Raw genomic sequence first — 20,828 nt, 5'->3', positions numbered from 1 at the left:
CTCATCGTACGTGATGGTCACGTTACCAAATCGAATAAATAAGTTCATGATGGTCACTATTCTGTCGAAACTTTCAGGCGCGGATTGCGATTCGGATTTTGCTGGATTGTACCAGCGCGTCGCAGATAACTTCGACGAAACACTGGCCAACTCTACCTGCTGCCTTGACACACTGTTTTATGAAATCCTACAAACAGAGCGGTAAACGCCATTTGTAATACAATGCTTACCAAATCGTTCAAAAAAGTACACGGTGGTCAGTATTCTGAGGCAAATCGCGATTTCGATCTTGTCGGATCTCATCAGCACATTGCAGACAACTCCGACAGAACACAGAACAACTCTACCTGCTGCTTTGAGACAGGGTTGTACAACAGCGACGCGCTGATGCGATTTAACAAGATGGAAATCGCGATCCGCGTCTTGAACTTTCGACAGCATAAATACTGACCACCATGAACTTCTTCATTCGACTTCGCCGAAGGAGGTGGTACCTAAATCAATCGTCAGACGTAAACAATCATCTTTGTGTAATTCGTCTGTGGAAATGATAAATGACAATGTGAACAATATAAAGTGGTAGTATTTACACGACACATAAATATATGTGTTACTTGTATATGCGTATAAATAACTGTCTGTCTATACGACTGCTTTTTGTAACAATAGGTGCCTACGTATTCGTAGTAATAGGTATTATGTTGCAGCATATAGGAGTCCCCAAGCGAAAGGGTATAGCATTACAGACTGGGTAGGTAAGCAGAATGAATAAAGCAGTGTGAGCACCCCATACAAACGTGCTCCTATAACAGGTTGGTACAAAAAAAAATACATGCTAATCTACATGTATACACACATATAAATATCTGTTACATGATAGGTTGTATTCAGCGTGAAATGGGTACCTAAAGGTCTTCAAATCGAATACGTATTTACACACACTTGCAAACAGACAAACAGAACGCCGAGAGTGACAGACGTCGACGACTCGACGTTGTCTCAGATTCCGTTACATCAGGTTACAGTTTTGTCAATTTTGAGGTTTAAAATACCACATTCACCGAACCAATGCACCGTACAATTCCGTTTCCTTTGGTTACCCATCCTATAAATTGCGTATCCTTTCGGAAAATGATATCGTAGCAGGTGCTTTTAATGTTAATTAATTGATAAAATTGTTAGAACAGGATACCTTTGATATCTCTCGGTAGATGCTACGTTTATGTTTTCCCGATAAGTATCTTGCCTATATACGTAATATGTACCTAACAAATACGTAAGTCCAAAAGTTTAAACTCATTATAGACAGTGCATTTTGTTTCAATTTTTATATTTCCTCTATTATTAATATATTAATGCTAGACAATTTTATATACATGTAAAGAAAAGGGTAGAATCGTTCGAAATGTCGTGTTACAGACGAATGATGAGGATACCGTGGATAGAGGTTAGAAATGAAGAGGTATTAGAAATAGGCGAGATAAGTTAGTAGGGCACCTTCTCAGACATGAAGGTCTAGTCACAGACATATTAGAGGCAAAAACGGGAGTTAGTAGGAGAAGAGGTAGACCTAGATTAGATTACTGTTTGCAAACAGTTGAGGATGTTCTAGATTTAGGGAAATGCGGAGATTAGCTCAGGATAGGAAAGAGTGAAGGTGCGTGTCCAACCAGTCTTAGGACTGACGACCTTACGATGAAAACAAAGTATTCACTGAACAGAAATTATGCATTTCTTTGGTGGTATTTTTAGGGTTCTGTACCTCAAAAAGAAGAAAGCAACCCTTATAGGATCATTTCGTTATGCGTATGTCTGACTGTTTGTCAACGCCTTTCCTTAGGAACGTGTGGAGGTGTCGAGTTGGAATTAATGGAACTGTGAAAAATCAAACTTCCTAAGTCAACGCAATCAAAGGATGCGACCGCTTAGGTACACAGTATATTTTGACACTACCAAGGGAATCAAAACCTGTAGGATATTTCCCTTTGACCTAAGATCATGAAATTTGACAAAAAGAAAAAAAGGACAAATAAAGGGAAACACAAAAACAGGAAAAATCTTCGAGGCTCGATTCCCGCGACAGACAAATTATTTACAAATTTTATCATTTGGTGAAAGTATTAAGTGTAAAAATTTAATAAAAAATTAAAACTTCTCTAGAATTTGTCCTAAACAAAGCGGATCATCCTCATCAAAGGCGAACACTAAGAAAAGGACTAGAGGTGAAAAGGGGATTCAATGTTTGATACATCGTTGAAGGCACAGTCCCAACCGCTGAATCAGGAAATTTGAAAGTTTTTACAAATATTCACGTCACATATGCAACGGTGTCATGAATTTTCAAAATACCACCCTTAACGGTGTACAATGGCGGTTTGCGAAATACAGTTATCTATATAAAAATATGGCTGTAGATAATTTTTTACGAATTTTTGTTTACTCCATTGTATTTTCCAAAAGATGATGCCGCCCCTTGACGATTGCATACAATAGAATCAGAATTTAGATGATTTGCAATAAAATCTTGATTAATTTTGGGAAATTATTTGGTTACATAAAAATGTATCTATTCATAAGTAGTAAAACCTAAAAATATTTTTCTGTTAATATTTATTCTGTATTACAATATAAGCCAACATACACAGTGGCAAAGAACACCAGGTTTCTAGAAGGCATATACTGGAACATTCTAGAAAATGTGAAGTCTCTATAAATAGTTGTCGCGAGATCGAGTTACTTAGTACGAGTCAGAGAGTTCGAGATGATACAAAGCGAAGAAGAAGCGACAAACTGGTCATAAATTAATTATTATATAATTAATTAATAATAGAAGTGTTAGACAGAAAATAATTAATAAAAGTAGTAAAAGCGGGAGAAGGTGTTTAAATACGTGACAATATCAATAATAACTTACAAACCAGCCAAAATTAATTTACAAAAAAAAATAAAAAATTTGCCATCAATTTTTGAGTTTTTTTTAATCATGGTTTTAAACAACGTTGAATATCTCTATATGTTCAATTCTCAACTTGCCACTAAAGTGTATATCAGAAGTTTACATTATTTGCATACATATGCATATGTAAATGTATAATGTATAAATGCTTCTATAATAAAATAAGAAGGGTATAAATGTATGTAACAAACTATGACGGAAATGCTTTGAAAGGAAGTTTTAAACATTGATAAATCACCTTGAACTACAACTTGTTTATACTATCATGTTGTAACAGATATAGAAATTCTTATCAAGAATGCAGCATCCTACAGGAAACGGCGAATTCGAAATGATATAATATTCATTTAAATTTAAGACACCATTTATGATTAATTAGGCAGAAACGAAAAAGCACATGTATTGTATAAAGAATGACTGCTCATCACATATAAANTTCAAAGTAAAAACAGATTAAAACACTTTTTTTTTTAATTTTTACTCAATCCATGGAGACTCGTGTACTTTATCGATCGAAATAATTTGACATATGTCATCTGGGATTTATGGTAGTGCAGGAAGAGACAGTCACTGGAAACGTCTACGTTTTCTTCATCTATCCACATTCGTCCACAACGCACAGCAGCTCTTTAGCACGACACTTAACTACACGCTTTGATTGAATCCTGACAAGAGTTTCTCGTCGAACTGCATGAAGAGCTGACCTGTGTTTCTGCAGCTTTACACACGAAGCAAAGTAAATGCCGCATGTCTTACAACATCTATTATCAATAGTTTTATCATTTTCTTTTAGTATCTGTGATATTCTATATTTTTTGAAGTTGACGTGAGATTTTCGATTATCCCCCATCGGTTTAAATGAGATTTGGTGAGATTTCGTTGGACCCCTCCCCCCTATTCTGACCTCACGTAATTAATGGATGTCCCCTTATGTAATATTTTCACTATCTTATTTACACTTTACATTAGTATCATGCACTTTCTGAAACGTTCAAAGTATACCCACTGAAACTTACTTTAAAAAGAAACGCTATAGCCATAATTCTATTGGAATAAAATAATAATTGCTCTAAAACGTAAGGCAAAATGCTCACCGAACATAGAAATTTACTCGTTTTTTGTCGACATTTCTTCTTATGTCGGTAGGCGAAAATGCATAATTTGGTCAACGTGAGCAATATGCTTTTTCAATTAAGTCTATGTTTCTATATCTGAAAATATCATTTTCTTCTCTGAAAACTGTCCTAAACTAAAACTTTCAAAATCTTTTGAACACGCCTTAACACCACAAATTGTATTTATAGGGCCTACATTACTTTTATTACGTATATACAAAGAAGGTTGAATGTATTTATACGAATTTTCCAATACCATTTGGTATTTTTCAAATGATGATGTCATCCTTTGACGATCGCATGCGATTGAGCATCCCTTTATGATTGGTTCTCAACTTGCCACTAGTGTATATGAGCAATTATTTAAAAATCGAACTATCGTACTTCATCTTTATTTCTTACGGTATAATCAGTTGTGATTACAATTTTGTTTGCAATTTATTTTGATAGATCATTTTTTTAATGTTTAGATAATTTTCTGTCCTACTTTATTTTGATTTTTTGTGACTTCTCGTTATATGATGAAAAAGTCATAAAATTCATATGGGAAATTCACCTATATTAAGTACCTCTACGGAGTATGGAGCATGGAATATGGGCACCCTTAATTTATAGATACTGACGTATATATATAGTTTTTAAATGTACATAGACGGTTTAGCAACAAATAATTTCACTTGTTATTTACGTGAGTATATTGTTATATTATTATATTGCTAATTTCCGCATTTAATAAGTAAAAACTATCCTTGCAATTTCTGTAAATGCCCATCAACTTACCAGAAATTTTGGTGAAACAGATATAAGAAATTATTGCAAAGGTAGTAGTCATCGACTTTATTCGAGTACCTAAACTATAACGGTGTCGATTATGATACTGGATGGGTAAAGCTAAATGAAAATGTAACTCTAAAGGCTATATTCTTGCAAATACAAACTACAGTTTCATTTCGTCTAGGTACTTTTTTCATATCGTCCTCTTTTTTTAAATTTTAAGAAAGAGAATTAATTAATAAGAATAAGCAATGGATAAAACAAACACGAAATGTGAAATGGGATATAAGAAAATATACTCAGCGAAATGAAAGAAAATCATAAGGTGTATGGCCCTTATTTAGATAGACACGAAACGGAGAACAAGGGTTCTTTTATTAAGAGTACGTATACAGTGTGAATTATGGGATATAGGTACACGGGAATTTTTATGAGTGGAATGCGGTCCAGGTAATGTAAGCAAACAAATCCGAATCTGTAATGTCCTATAATTTTACAACGAAAGGCTTGTTTAAACTTTGAAACATTAACGACCCCATTAGGAGAATGGAAATAAAATATGCAGTAACTTATAATTGAAAGTCATTTTTTTTATTTTATTATTTAACATTAGTACCTACCTGTTGCCTACGGTTATTTTACTCGGAGCGTGAATGAATGGTTAATTTAAAAATTTAACATATGCAGAAGGATGATAAAATCTTCCAAGTATTTTCTGGTATTAGCTCTTATTAATAAGGAACGGTAGGTACCGCACTTGAGATCACTCGAAAAAGTTTCAGTAAACAGCTTTAGTGGCTGTATTCGAATGTAAACGTTTCGTAAGTGTTTGAAATACAATCTTTTACTCGAAAATACATACGTGCCATGGAAGGCATGACCATGACCATGTGGTCTCAAGATACACTTACATAATGGATATTATAAACACTTGTTATCACGGCATACCACCTACGTTTGCCGTCAGAAGAAAAACAAGAAACATATAATTTATATTCACTTTTTTTGTGGAAGTGTTGGTATTTCAAGTTCCTTGCTGGATAGCTAATAACAAGGACTTGAAACAAGGCACATTTGTCTGAGGATTTGGTTTGTCCCTATTAGCAAAAAGAATTATGTTAACACCTAGTACCTATTAACTTTGACTGGATGTTATGGTGTAAAGTTAAGTTAACTTTTTTTTTTAAATTATTCAGTTAAAATACGTAAACACTTGTGTTTTTCTTAAATCTTCCAATACGAAAATCATTGGAAAAACTTTTGTTCTTCATACGGAAAACATTAGTTCACTATTCTTCCATTGGATTCTATTAATTATCTTGAAGTTTCCGAAATTCATATTTTACTTTTTGTTTGATAGAATTTGATGAAGATTAAACGGAAGATCGAAGAATTGATAAGAAGAAGCGGAAGGGTTGGATTTACCTGTAGCAGAGCGAGGAGAAGAAGCGAGACCTGTAATAAATATCCATGGGTCATGCTCCTACACAACAATAATCGCCACATGACACTCCACATAACGTAGCATAGGGCCACGGCATCGGGCTTAAGAAACACGAAGCACGGGGTTATGTTCAGAATCACTTAAAACATTACTACCATTCATTACATTTAGATTATAAAGTATGTTTTCGTTCAACGACGCGAACACCAACACAACCGATCGTCTACTGATGGCGTCGGGCAGCCGTAGGCTCTGTCTCCCCTCTTACCTCGGGCTTCGTATTGTTGTCTTGTTAGGATCACCTCCAGCATCCGGATGGACCAATCCAACGAATCTTTGCCGAATCCTCGCCGCGAGAATCCGAGTCGTTCATGGCGGTGGATACTGTGGACGGTTCGGTATCCATCCCGAAAGAAACCTGTTGATTTTTTGATAGGAGCTCTCAATGTCGAATACTTTTTAAATAATCGATGCATTGGAAGACGAGTGGTTACCGGAGAGTTACCGTCCGATAACGGTTCTCTTGTAGGATCAAATGTACGACATACATACATAATGTACACCTCTCTATCTCATAAGCATGCACGTTTATTAAACTTGTCAGTACGATGCGGTGCGGCGTCTTTATTTGATGAATATAAAATACATTTCAGGTGGTAATTTTCCTTTATTGGTCTCTTCAGCCTCTTTGGCAATTCACCGTTTTTATTTAATGTTCGTTTGACTTACATTAAATAATTATTTTCTTTAAATTAGGTATTCTACTTAAATTTGTTAAGATAAATTTATCTGATCGTGGGACAGGTGGATATTACTTTCGAAAGCATTTTCCTTATAATTCGGAATGTTTGTTAGGCATATCACTCCAACAATGTAGACAGATAGGTTAGGTTACTGATGATATTTCCGAAAGGATCACAGTCGTCCAAATTAAAATTAACAAAGAGTTGGAACTACTTCCTGCTGCGATTTGATTGTTACTTGCTTTACTCTTGCTTGCTCTTCTTGATGTCGACTTGCAGCGGCCATCACAGATTATACCAGGAGTTCACAGTACCTAATACATAAGTCTTACTATTAGGACATACCATCTATAAGAATGAGCAATTTTCACTCAGGAACAAAAAATAGAATTTGTTTCGATTCTAAATATTTGAAATAAAATTTCTTATGCGGAGTCTGAACCTCCATACCTAATTAGAGGAGCAGAATGCTTAATAACGTTGGATATTTTGAAAACAGTTACTGATTGGTATTTATTCCCTCTTTTTATTTAGACATACCGAGATTGTGACGCCAAATACGTGTTCAGAGGCAAAATTTTGCCTAATTCAAGTAATGCAGTTGCGGATTTCATGTAGGTAGGTAGGTTGTAATAAGTAAAACAGCGTTTTAATAGGCGCATCTATTAATAGGCAAGACAATTTTGGTTTTGATTAGTGAAGACTAGGTAGATTCTGGTCAAGGATACAAAAGATGGAATTGTGCTAAAATATACATATCAAAAAGGTTTTTAAAGGTTTGTAAACGAATGAAAGAGTATGACCACGACCACGAAGTGAGTGTTCTTTTCCTAGTATAACCTTACACCTCACGAAGTGAGTGTTATCGTGGCCACGTTCTTCCTTAAGGTTTTTATTTCTTTCTTTCTTTTGTGTACAACAATGTGGTCCAAAAAAAATCTTTTTAAACGGAAATTATTGTGCCTGCTATTGCCTATTTCACGAAATTTGCAAAAAGTGAAATACCTTATTGGACATTTCATAAAATTGACAAGTCTGTTGCTTATTTCATTAATTAGGTAAAAGTTTACCGGGTACACGCAAAATAGGCAATTACTTACAAATTCGACGAACTTTATTTGGTACCATATAATATCTGTATGTCTAATATTTGAATTGTAGAAATGAAAGCTGATAGGGGATGAAAGGGTTTTATTAGGTATTAATTAATGTGCTAACACACCAACGTTTCCCTTCTAGTTGTATAAGATTTTATCAAATCTAAAGGGTTATAATATCTATACAGTATAAAGGAGCTTGTTGTATTGACAAACTGACTGATGATCAATACATACAGCCGAAACTATATTGAGTCGATTTAAATAGAATTTTGACAGCATATATTCTGACTGATATATAGGGGCACACTAATAAGGCTTCTTGCAAAAATCGTATTCTAAAGGATAAAAAAAAAAAAGAAAAATTGAAAAATCTCAAATATAGTCAGCAAGATGCCATTTGAAAGACTAGGAAATTCTTATAATGGCATACATTAGGTACGTATATACGTATTATAAAATTTCAGAGATATAAATGTAACATGCCCTAATATTATTGTGCCTGCAAAAACCATCCCCATCACTCATTCATAATGTTTTCGAGTATTCCAGAACATTATCGACTCTTCGGGTCAGATATTTCATAGACCACTCGAATTGTAAAAATTCCCTAGATGTCAAGGTTGACCTGCATCTTCCACACCCTTAAAATTATCGTCACGCAATCGCTGTGCTACACACAAACTATTTATATGGATTTATGAGTACATATATAGGGTGTCCCAGTTATAATAATTAATATTTATACCACAGACTCCTACGGGCATTTGAAGCATAAAATGTTATAANAATTACGATTTCCAGCTGATTGTAGAAAAATTCACCTTCAGTAGGTCGGAAATAGCTGCTTTTTGGGGTGATGTTATTGTTTATGTTTGGTATTAAGTTATGGATCAGCCGAAGAAAATGCACTCGCGTTAAGGTCCATTAGATGACTGAACTGTATAAGTATTTATCATCTCAGTAACTTTTTATTGGATGAATACGCTGGAATTGGACTTTTTGGTATTTCTTTTTCGTAATTGCAAGAGTTTTCTCGTATTAATATTATTAAAGTATTGTATACCTGTTACATTGTTAACATTTTAGAATCCAGATGTTTTCTACATTCATTTGTAGATAGATGTAATAATTCGTTGTAGACTGGATACCGATTCATCGAAATCATTTCTGTTCCCAAAGATCGACTCCACTCGATTGTAGGTACACTTATAGGCTGGTCGTTTTCAAAGTAAGAAAGACCATTGGCACTCTCGTATAAGCGTACGTACGTACATTATGCTTGTCTGTATGTGTGTGCATGTGTGGATGTAGCAAGACGAAGAGCACAATCAACAACAGCAAGGTACGGCGAACGAGGTAAGTTGCATGCACGCACAGGTGCAACGTCTCGCTAAAGGCAAGGTTGCTCCTTCTTCCGAGCTTTACTTGTAGGAGAAGACATGGTAGCTTAATGGGAAGCGATTAGTTCGTCGCTCCGTGGAATCAGACGACTCTCTAACCCTGAAACGATTACAACATACGGTGATGTATGTGGAGAATGGAGGTAATGGTTAATTTCCGAAATATTACATGATGATGTTTCAATTTCTAAATGAGTTCTTGGTTAAAGGGGGTGTAATCAGAAAGTAAGGTTTTAGTACGAAAATATCTAAGAAAATATCTTCATACTTCGCTGCTCTACGACGATCCGTTGCCGAGATACGGTGTCTTGAAATCGTATTACGTCCCGGTTCCGTGACGTCAGAAAAGCTGCCTCCAGTCAGAGCGCTCACATTTCAGTATGTTTTATTACCGATTTTACTAAAGGTTATCATATTATAGAAAATTGCTATTTATGTAGTGGTGTTTGGATTTTAACCCAGCTTTAATAATTAAGTTGAGTCAAATAGAGGAAAAAATTTTTACTGTGACAGAAAAATTGAAAGAATACACTGTTTAAATTAATTTGGTGTACGTAAATGTTCGAACTGCATATAAATAACTCCTGAGAAACAATACGTTTTTTTGTATTCTGAATGAATAGCTGAATTACTATCGGAAGCAATAGAATTCTAATGTCAGCATGTGCTGTTAATGAAGTGTGAGAATGATTTCTAAAAGGAACGATGAAATGGTGAAGGCGCGAATTGAGGTAATGAAAGAAGAAATTGAAAAGCTACAATTACCTAATACTGCGAGAGTTGACGAGTCGGGTGCAAGACCATTAATAATTATTACACCTCCAATTTTTTATGGAAAGATCTCATAGTCTGTTTAGCTGTAGCAGTTTGGAGCAGCGGCAGAGGCCAGAGCATGGACTGGTTCAGAGAAAGCAACATCACTAATAATTGCTATATGAGGAGAAGCGCTGGATAGCCACCAAGGAATGCCCGAGTTTTAACAACATGACTTCCATCATATCGTCAACCGTCTAGAAATAAGACAAGGCGATAAACATTTACAACATATTAGACGCAACTGAAAAGCCGTACTCCTACGGAGTTCATAGACCAGCTGATTATGCAAACATTCATCTGTGTAGCCATGGATACTGAACTACAGCACGTCCTTAGACTAGCATGCCACAAGACTCCATCTGAAGCACTGTCCTATTCCTTAGAATTTGAAGCGGCGGATCAAGCTTCTGAGAGTCATGTATGAGTGCGACAAGCCGAAATCGACAATGGCACAACTACAAAGGATGTTATCGCGTCGCTTATCAATGAATGTATAATAACTGCGAAAAAAGCCACTGCTACAGATGCGAGAGAACAAAATCCAAAATTTAGGGAATGTAGAAGAGGTAGTCATTTTGTTCGAAACTGTAAGAATTATAGTGGTCGTCCGGAACGCTGGATGTGGAAAAATGGGTCACATAAGGCGACAGAGTCTCTCAAACAAAACAGGCAGTCGGAAAACTAAGTACAGCCAACTTTATGGAACGGAGGGAGTCCTCATTTCAAGACTAGACGGAACTAGCTCATTATACATAGAAGGAGCTATAAATCAGCACCATGTTAGAATGGTTATGTACACAGGGGCATCCAATATTATTGTTCGATCTAATGTGGCATCGGAATGTCAAATTCGACCTTTGACAAAAAGACTGATTTTGACTATAGCTATCTGAGAAACTTCATTTAATCTACGGAGAAATTAAAATTGGAAACGTAATCTTATATTGTAAGGTATTGGTGGCCGACATAATAGATGATGTCATCATTGGATTGGATCTTTTTCAAGAACTTGGAATCGACTTAAATCTTAGCACTCCTACAATGAGCGTCGATGGACAGGAGGTACTATTGTCAAATCCCAAGACGAAGCTTGTCGCCTATAAGGTGATCGTAGAGGAAGATCAAGTACTACCGAGTCACTCCGAGAGCTTTGTAAGGGTCAGAATAGAAGACGACGTACGCTAGAAGAAGTGGAACATCATCGATACCCATTAGAATAGCTAATTTGAATGACTTCGAGCAAATAATCTGCAAAGGCAGAAACTTGGGAGTATTTGAATCAGTAGCTTAAATTCACCATTCTGTCTGAGAAGAAAAACCAGAGATGAAATCGACATCACTTCCAGCAACTTTAGCAGAGCTGGTGAAATGGTCAAGCAACCATCTCAACAAGCTCCAAGTCCAGCAATCAGAACTTCTTGGCCTTTTATAACCCGTCTTCGCCCTGTCAGATCAAGACTTCGGTAGGACCAACTTAAAATACCACAATATCAACACTGGAACAGTAAAGCCCAGCAAACAGTCACTTAGAAAAGTTCCTTGGGCGAAACAAGAGAAAGTCATTAACCTTATAAAAGACACGCATAAGCAAGGGCTGATAGAACCATCCCTTGGGCCTCCCCTATAGTGCTGGCACGCAAGAGAGATGGCACGAGATTTTGTGTGGAATAAAGGAAGCTGAACGGTGCAACATAGAAGGAGAACTAACCATTACTCCGAATCGACGGCACACTACACAGTCTAGCTGGAGCTAAATGGTTCCTTACTCTCGATTTGAAAAGTAGATACTGGCAAGAAGTGAACGTGCATTCGCATGATAAAGAGAAGATTGCCTTTACAACTAGAAATGATCTATGGCAGTTCAATCTGATGCCTTTTGAATTGTTCAATGCACCGACTGCATTTGAAAGACTTATGGACACTGTATTACAGGGATTAAACTGGAAAATCTGTTTAGCTTACCTAGACGGCATCACAATACTAGAAATAACCTTCGACAACCACTTCTGAAACATGGCTGAAGCCTTCAAGAAATTGTCAGCCGCGAAATTGAAGTCCCAAGATAAGCATCTTGTTTAGAAGAGAAGCAAAATATGTAGGTCGTCATAACATCAGAAGGAATTATGACCGACCCTGATACAGTAAAATTTTGTTTCCATAGCCATAGCCAAAGGTTCGTAAAGAACTTAGAAGTTTTCTGGTACTTTGCTCCTAATACCGAATATTCATTGTCGATACAGCTCGATCACTATACAGATCTACGGAAGATGGAGCTTCGTTCATGGACACCCGAATTCCAAAAAGCATTTGAACATCTGAAAATTACACTGTCTAGAGCCGCGATTTTGACATACCCACGATTCAGTGAACTCTCCATCGTTGATGCTGATGCTAGTAATGAAGACTTGGTGGTGTGTTATCCCAATACCAGACGGAAAGGAAAAGCTCATAGAGTACTTCAATAAAACATCCTCTAAGCAAGAACGAAATTATTGTGTTACACGTCGAGAGCTACTGGCAGTGATTAGAACCTTCGAAGAGGTATTTCCGAAGAAAAGAATTTCAGAAGTGTTATAAGCAATTCATGGTGAAGGATTTCATCGTTACGAAGACTCTAGGGAAGGTATGCGATTTTATTGGCTACAAAGTAGAATCGACTTGGAAATTGGTGCAGGAAATTTCCAACAGTGGGGAATCGAAGACAAGGAGTCGAATGCAGCAGTACTACGTGGGAGTGTCATTTGAAAGAATTGCAGTCGACATACTAGGGCCATTACGAATGGCAGGCTCCGGTAATCGATACATCGCGATAGTCATGGATTACTTTAGCAAGTGGCTCGAAGCATATGCGATACCGAATCAGGAAGCACACACCATTGCTGAGAAACGTGCAAATGACTGGATTAGTCGATATGTAGTACCACTGGAATTGTATTCCGAAAAGCAGAAACTTCGAATCGGCTTTGTAGCAAGCAACTTGCAGAAGTAATGGGTATTACAAAACCGAGGAGTACTCCCTCATATCAGCAGTCTAATCTAATGGTAGAACAATGTAACCTATGAACTGGGACTGACACATACCACTATTTCTCTTAGCTTATATATCGGCCATCCGTGAGACAACTGGAACAACAGCGGCCAGTAATTTATTTGGGAAAAAACTTAGGTTGCCAGCGGAGAAAACTTTTGGTCTTCCTGGAGATTTTGCAGTATCTACAGACGGATATGCGGGCGAACAACAAGGACGACTAGAAGCCATTCATAATGCTGTGCATACGAATCTGTGATTTGAAAGCGGTCGCATGAAAACCAGATAATAAAGGCGACAAAATACGGCTATATAATTTATCAGCGCGAAAGGGACGTTGCCCAAAACTACTACAGGCTTGGGATGGTCCATATTCTGGATGATTCTAGAATCTAGAACATGACCAACCCTATAAATAGATCGAGATACGACACGATACAGAGCGAAGAGGTATTGACCAAGTATGCGATATATTGAAACAATGGTGAATTAATAATTGTAGTGTTAATTACAAAGAGCAAATTATTAAATAAATTTAATGATAGTGAGGAAAGTGTTTAAATGCGTGACGATATATTAGATAAGCTTATGGTGGTAAAGTTTTGCCCGATCGACATGTGTGGAATGCTATGTAATATGGGTCTAGGTTAGTTTATAGTATGATAGGGTTTTTTGATTAGCTTAAGTGTAGTGCTTTGAACTGAGCATATTTAATTGTAAGCTCTGTGCACCAGAGATAAGAACTTTTTGCTAATTGCTTAGGTTAGGTTATGGTACGGGTGATCGCCACGATTAAAATATACCTATGCGCTATGCCCATCCGCACAAATTTAGACAGCTTCGACTAGTGGATAATAAAACCAATTAAGTATATTGTGACTGTGCTAGAAATACTGCAGTGTTTACACATGCTTTTGCATTAGAAACTTCAAAATTTATTAAATTATCATCACGGAATTTATTTGCTAATCCTAGACCTGATAATGTATCACCTGTCATTATAAAAAATTGTAAACAATTGCCAATTCTACTAAAAATTTTCAAGAAATCATTACGTACTGGTGTTTTTCATGAGTTATGAAAATTATCCTTTATCAAACTTTTGTAACACTGGAGATGCGGCAAATATAGTAATACCATCGACCTATTTGTAAACAAAACGTGCTCTTGAAGTTGTTAATTTCTATCGAAAATTTTTTATATCTGGGCAACACGGCTTTCTTCAAGAGTTTGTAGCTTTCCGGGTCCAAGGGTTTCTCAATCTTCTTGTTGTAGTCTTCGATTTTCAGAAGAACGGTTGCGTTATCATACTTCCAGTCAATAAATCTCAATTTGGATTCACTATATTGTTCTCATCTGTGTAATTTATCCATAATTGCTTAATCTTGTGTATCACTTCTTATTATTTATAATCGTCTGCTTATTTGCATATTTATCTCTCTGTGCATTAAACATCTGACTGCGAATGTTTAACGTAACAATATAATTTAGAATGTTCTCGAGCTTTTCTGGAATAGAAATTCCGGAACCTTCTCGTAATTCATTTGTGTTGTACTCGACATAGGTACGTACGATTTATGACCAGCTCTCTGAATCGTCGTCGCTGCAAAGGGGTCTCACCTGCAGTCACGTTTGTAATAAAATCAATAAAACAATAATTATCATTGGTTTTCGGAATTCCGTAGCTAAATACCCATTGTGTCGTTTTTTCAAGTGTTATATTCAATTTCCGCTATTACTTTATTAATTTGATACTGCAGACTATGTTGATCCATAAATGCAGCCTTTAATAAAATCCTAATAGAGAGTATACTTGATTATGCCGAAATATGTACCTACGTATAATTATCATAAATTATGACACACTTTTTTTAGACAGAAATGGAGGAGGGGCCAGACAGTTTTATACCTTTGTATTCGATTTGAGTTAAGACCAGAGAAACATACATATAATGACTTCATTATTGGACTACACTGCAATTTTATGTTTTAGGAATAATAGATTTATTTATTACGTCAAATACATATTGTCTGTGGTGTGCACGCAGAAAAATTTTGCTTAATATTTTTTTTTCTGTACCTACTAAGCAAAGTCGTGTCTCAATGCAAACATGAATAATGACATCTTATTGGAGTAGTAATGAAAGAAAAAGAGAAGACATCCTTAAAGTTGATAAAAAAACATGACATTAAAAATATTTTCGAACAAAATAATTTGAAGTGGTCTGTATTCTGTCGAAACTGCCTGACGCGGTTCGCGATGTCGATCTTTTTGGATCTCATCAGTGCGTCGCAGGTAGCTCCGACAGAACACAGACCAATTTTTACCTGTTGTCTTAACAGCGCGTTTTATATTTCTTATTTTTACTGCGCCATTTGTGGTATTTTACATAAATAATTTGTTAGAAAAAAAGTCTCTCTAGTTGACAAAACTAAAAAATTTAAAATTTCAATCTTTTTGCTTGTAAGGAATTAGTCTTCCTAAAATTTGTTTCAATATTATAGAAAATGATATATCATAGGATGTGTTCCTCTACTTGAACAATGAAGAAATAAAGGAACTGTTACCAAGTTGTTTAGATATGAGAAAAATAATTTCTCTAAAACTTTTAGAATTACGAGTATAACAAGTAAATTAACGTTCATAAGTAATTTTTGTTTCACCGCATAAATCGCAAGAAAACAACTCCACTTCTTTATTAACAACCACTGAATCAGTAAAGGATTTGTAAAGCGGCAGGTATTAACGATGAAACTAAAAAAATTCGGAAAATACTTTTTTTAATTTTAATATGCTTGACCTTTTAAATTTTCAGTTACTGTTTCCANGAGGTTAGCTACGCCGGGATTCGTTTCAGCAAGTAGATATCCATATATTTAAATGGACCTTGTTGGAGCATACGTAATCCTAAAATGTAGCATCGTACTACAGATGGCGTTTACCGCGCCATTTGTAGTATTTTCTAATTTGAAGTAGTTTGTAGTGGGTAAAAATTCAGGTAATGAATTTTCAAAATAATATTTCATATTAAATATCTGTTTTCCAATGTGTTGATCTTCTTTCAACAGGAACTACCCATTTCATATCAGCTACATGTACGTATTAGGTGGGTATTGGGTGAAAGTTGTAACATAATAGGTAGATAGGGAGATATACATATATTAGATATATAAATACAAATAAGGATTTACTACTGGACACTACAATACCTGTTTGAGTAATTCGCTTCTTGGTGCGACTAATTTTATGCGATCTGCGGCTAACAATACCAATTAGGTACTCGGGAAAAGATCGAGCAACAAAGCGCGCACCACAAAACGAGTTATCGTTGATTCCAGTAATTCCTTCACTTTCAGCTATTCCACTCTGGCATGTACGTACTCTTGTGCTTCCAATTAAAGTTATTATTTGGCAATTACCGACAAACGAATGACTACTTATGTATTTTTTACTTGCATACATACAATTCAAATATTCCGGTTGTAATTTTTGCTTTTGTGTACATGATGACTACAGAAAAATAAACAGCAAAAGATTTTCAAGGAGACTCACATTATTTTTGCAACAGTCAATGCAATTAAAAATTTTAGATTAGCTCAGGATAGGAAAGAGTGGAGGTGCGTGTCCAACCAGTCTTAGGAGTGACGACCTTATGATGATGATGATGAGATGAGGGTTCCGTACCTCAAAAGGAAAAAAGGAACCCTTACAGGGTCCCTTTGTTGTTCTTTTGCCTTTCCGTCTGTCTGTCTCTCTGTCTATTTGCCTGTCTGTCTGTCTGCCTGTCTCTCTGTCTATTTGCCAGTCTGTCTCTCTGTTTATCTGCCTATCTGTCTGTTAAAACCTTTTTTCTCATGCTTGCAGGTGTCAAGTTGAAATTAATATCAAATACTCAGGTTTACAATCCCTTGGAACTGAGAATAATCGATCTTCTCAACGCAATTAAAAGATATAACCATTTATGCTGCATATTTTGACACCAGGGAATCAGAACCTGTAGGATACTTCCCATTGACCTAGAATCATGAAAGGCTAGAAGCAATGTCTTATAGCACAAGTAAATCCGAGAACAGTAAAATTACAGTTATCTACATGACAAAAAACTAATTTTTTAATTATCTTCGAAACTCAATTCCTCTGATGGACTTTTACATACCCAAAAGTTTGTACGGAACCCTCGGTGCGCGAGTTTGATTCGCACTGTTTTTCTTTTATGTATTTTAAACGAACATATTGTAAGCAAAATACACAAAATGCATTGGCTTTATTAGGCCTTACAAGTTGCTGTCTATTTGTTAGGCTTATTACTATACATAGTGATGTTAAGAAAACGGTTAAAGGGCAATAAACGGGCAACTAAGAGCAGCGGTCGTTTAGTTATATTGTGTAGATCGACATCCCATGACAGCAATGCTTGTTGTGGTAGCGTTATCGTTAGTCTTTCCAAGTTCTATTAGACTTTTCTGGAGCGCTTATAACCGACAACAGCCCATTTTGATTGATTCTCAGGGGACCATAAATGGGACACATTTAGCCATTCTATGTAGGAACATTTTATTTTAGCAAATTACTCCCAGATCTCTTTTATTTGTCTTATTCTAACATATTAAACTTTCATTCGATTATCATTAGAGACTGATGAGCGAAACTGGTCTTGGTATTGCAGTCTGTCTTTATACTAGCAAGACAAAGACTAACACGAGGACCAAACGAAAAATTATTACTTTTAGTGGATTTAAGAGTTAAACCATTTGAAGCAATTTTAATATATTCTTTTCTTGGAACAAAACATTTTTAGTATTTGAAGAGACAAACTAATTTTTTTTTCATGTTTTGTACTTCTTTCAAGTATCTTGTACTATTTTGTTAGTTGAAAGAGTTTATGCGTTGGAGGAAGGTTTAAGTTCTCGAATTTTCATTACTCTCACGCTATTTTCTGTAAAAGTTATGATAACCATGTGACAGAAAATTTAAGCATTTAAGATAATTATGTGCTGCTAAATAGGAAAATTTGTGCTTAGATGAATTATTAAAAAAAAACGTAAGTATCAGATTAAATGAGAGAAACCAAGACTTAACACTAGTGTTGCCCAAATTCAGTCTTGGTCTTGCAGTCTTAGTCTTGTTCTTGCGTTTTTGCAAGACCAAGACCAAGAACAAGACCGCGTATTTTTAGCAAGACCAAGACCAAGACTGACCGTGCAAGACTTGAGCAAGAACAAGACATAGCCTGCAAGACTCTTGCGTCTTGCAGCTAGGACTTAGCGCTATTTCACTGAGTAGTTAGGTGTAACAGTTCGGTGTATAGGTAGGTACGCTTAGGAATTCTATGAGACNTTGGAACATAAAATGTTATAACACTTTTGACTTTTGAAACAAAATAAAAAATTATAAAATTATAACAGTTTTGATGCCGGCCCTGCACAATCGCAAATTAATTACGATTTCCAGCTGATTGTAGAAAAATTCACCTTCAGTAGGTCGGAAATAGCTGCTTTTTGGGGTGATGTTATTGTTTATGTTTGGTATTAAGTTATGGATCAGCCGAAGAAAATGCACTCGCGTTAAGGTCCATTAGATGACTGAACTGTATAAGTATTTATCATCTCAGTAACTTTTTATTGGATGAATACGCTGGAATTGGACTTTTTGGTATTTCTTTTTCGTAATTGCAAGAGTTTTCTCGTATTAATATTATTAAAGTATTGTATACCTGTTACATTGTTAACATTTTAGAATCCAGATGTTTTCTACATTCATTTGTAGATAGATGTAATAATTCGTTGTAGACTGGATACCGATTCATCGAAATCATTTCTGTTCCCAAAGATCGACTCCACTCGATTGTAGGTACACTTATAGGCTGGTCGTTTTCAAAGTAAGAAAGACCATTGGCACTCTCGTATAAGCGTACGTACGTACATTATGCTTGTCTGTATGTGTGTGCATGTGTGGATGTAGCAAGACGAAGAGCACAATCAACAACAGCAAGGTACGGCGAACGAGGTAAGTTGCATGCACGCACAGGTGCAACGTCTCGCTAAAGGCAAGGTTGCTCCTTCTTCCGAGCTTTACTTGTAGGAGAAGACATGGTAGCTTAATGGGAAGCGATTAGTTCGTCGCTCCGTGGAATCAGACGACTCTCTAACCCTGAAACGATTACAACATACGGTGATGTATGTGGAGAATGGAGGTAATGGTTAATTTCCGAAATATTACATGATGATGTTTCAATTTCTAAATGAGTTCTTGGTTAAAGGGGGTGTAATCAGAAAGTAAGGTTTTAGTACGAAAATATCTAAGAAAATATCTTCATACTTCGCTGCTCTACGACGATCCGTTGCCGAGATACGGTGTCTTGAAATCGTATTACGTCCCGGTTCCGTGACGTCAGAAAAGCTGCCTCCAGTCAGAGCGCTCACATTTCAGTATGTTTTATTACCGATTTTACTAAAGGTTATCATATTATAGAAAATTGCTATTTATGTAGTGGTGTTTGGATTTTAACCCAGCTTTAATAATTAAGTTGAGTCANATTATTATATAATTAATTAATAATAGAAGTGTTAGACAGAAAATAATTAATAAAAGTAGTAAAAGCGGGAGAAGGTGTTTAAATACGTGACAATATCAATAATAACTTACAAACCAGCCAAAATTAATTTACAAAAAAAAATAAAAAATTTGCCATCAATTTTTGAGTTTTTTTTAATCATGGTTTTAAACAACGTTGAATATCTCTATATGTTCAATTCTCAACTTGCCACTAAAGTGTATATCAGAAGTTTACATTATTTGCATACATATGCATATGTAAATGTATAATGTATAAATGCTTCTATAATAAAATAAGAAGGGTATAAATGTATGTAACAAACTATGACGGAAATGCTTTGAAAGGAAGTTTTAAACATTGATAAATCACCTTGAACTACAACTTGTTTATACTATCATGTTGTAACAGATTTAGAAATTCTTATCAAGAATGCAGCATCCTACAGGAAACGGCGAATTCGAAATGATATAATATTCATTTAAATTTAAGACACCATTTATGATTAATTAGGCAGAAACGAAAAAGCACATGTATTGTATAAAGAATGACTGCTCATCACATATAAAAGAATGCACGGCAAAAGTTTAATTATTTAGCATGAGGTACCTATTTGAAAACTGTAAACTGGACTTAATTAGGGGGCATCCATTAATTACGTGAGCTCTTTTTCGATCATTTTAGACTCCTCCCTCCCTTAGGCGAGATTTAGTGAGATTTGCCAGCCCCCCCCCCCTTACGTGAGATTGACGCTAACAATATTTTAAACTTAATTTATTTTTATTATTCGGGAAAATAATCGTTCAGGTATACTGTAGTTAATTTATTTAAATTAAATAAAATTCAAAGTAAAAACAGATTACAACACTTTTTTTTTAATTTTTACTCAATCCATGGA

General features: G+C 35.6%; 1 protein-coding gene across 1 annotated transcript in view; it reads right to left on the bottom strand.

Moving 5' to 3' along the window:
- Nucleotides 1-6,501, bottom strand: part of LOC108736272 (protein jagged-1b) — a 227,676-nt gene extending 221,175 nt beyond the window's left edge. Inside the window, exon 1 of the mRNA XM_025975193.1 lies at nucleotides 6,271-6,501. Within this exon, the coding sequence (XP_025830978.1) occupies nucleotides 6,271-6,363 (93 nt within the window). The 5' untranslated portion in view covers nucleotides 6,364-6,501. The remainder of the gene's footprint in view (nucleotides 1-6,270) is intronic.
- Between the last annotated feature and the right edge of the window lie 14,327 nt (nucleotides 6,502-20,828).

This window comes from Agrilus planipennis, unplaced genomic scaffold (genome assembly GCF_000699045.2).
Source record: "Agrilus planipennis isolate EAB-ADULT unplaced genomic scaffold, Apla_2.0 scaffold97, whole genome shotgun sequence".
Taxonomy (NCBI): Eukaryota; Metazoa; Arthropoda; class Insecta; order Coleoptera; family Buprestidae; genus Agrilus; species Agrilus planipennis.
This window is presented reverse-complemented; position numbering and strand designations above follow the sequence as displayed.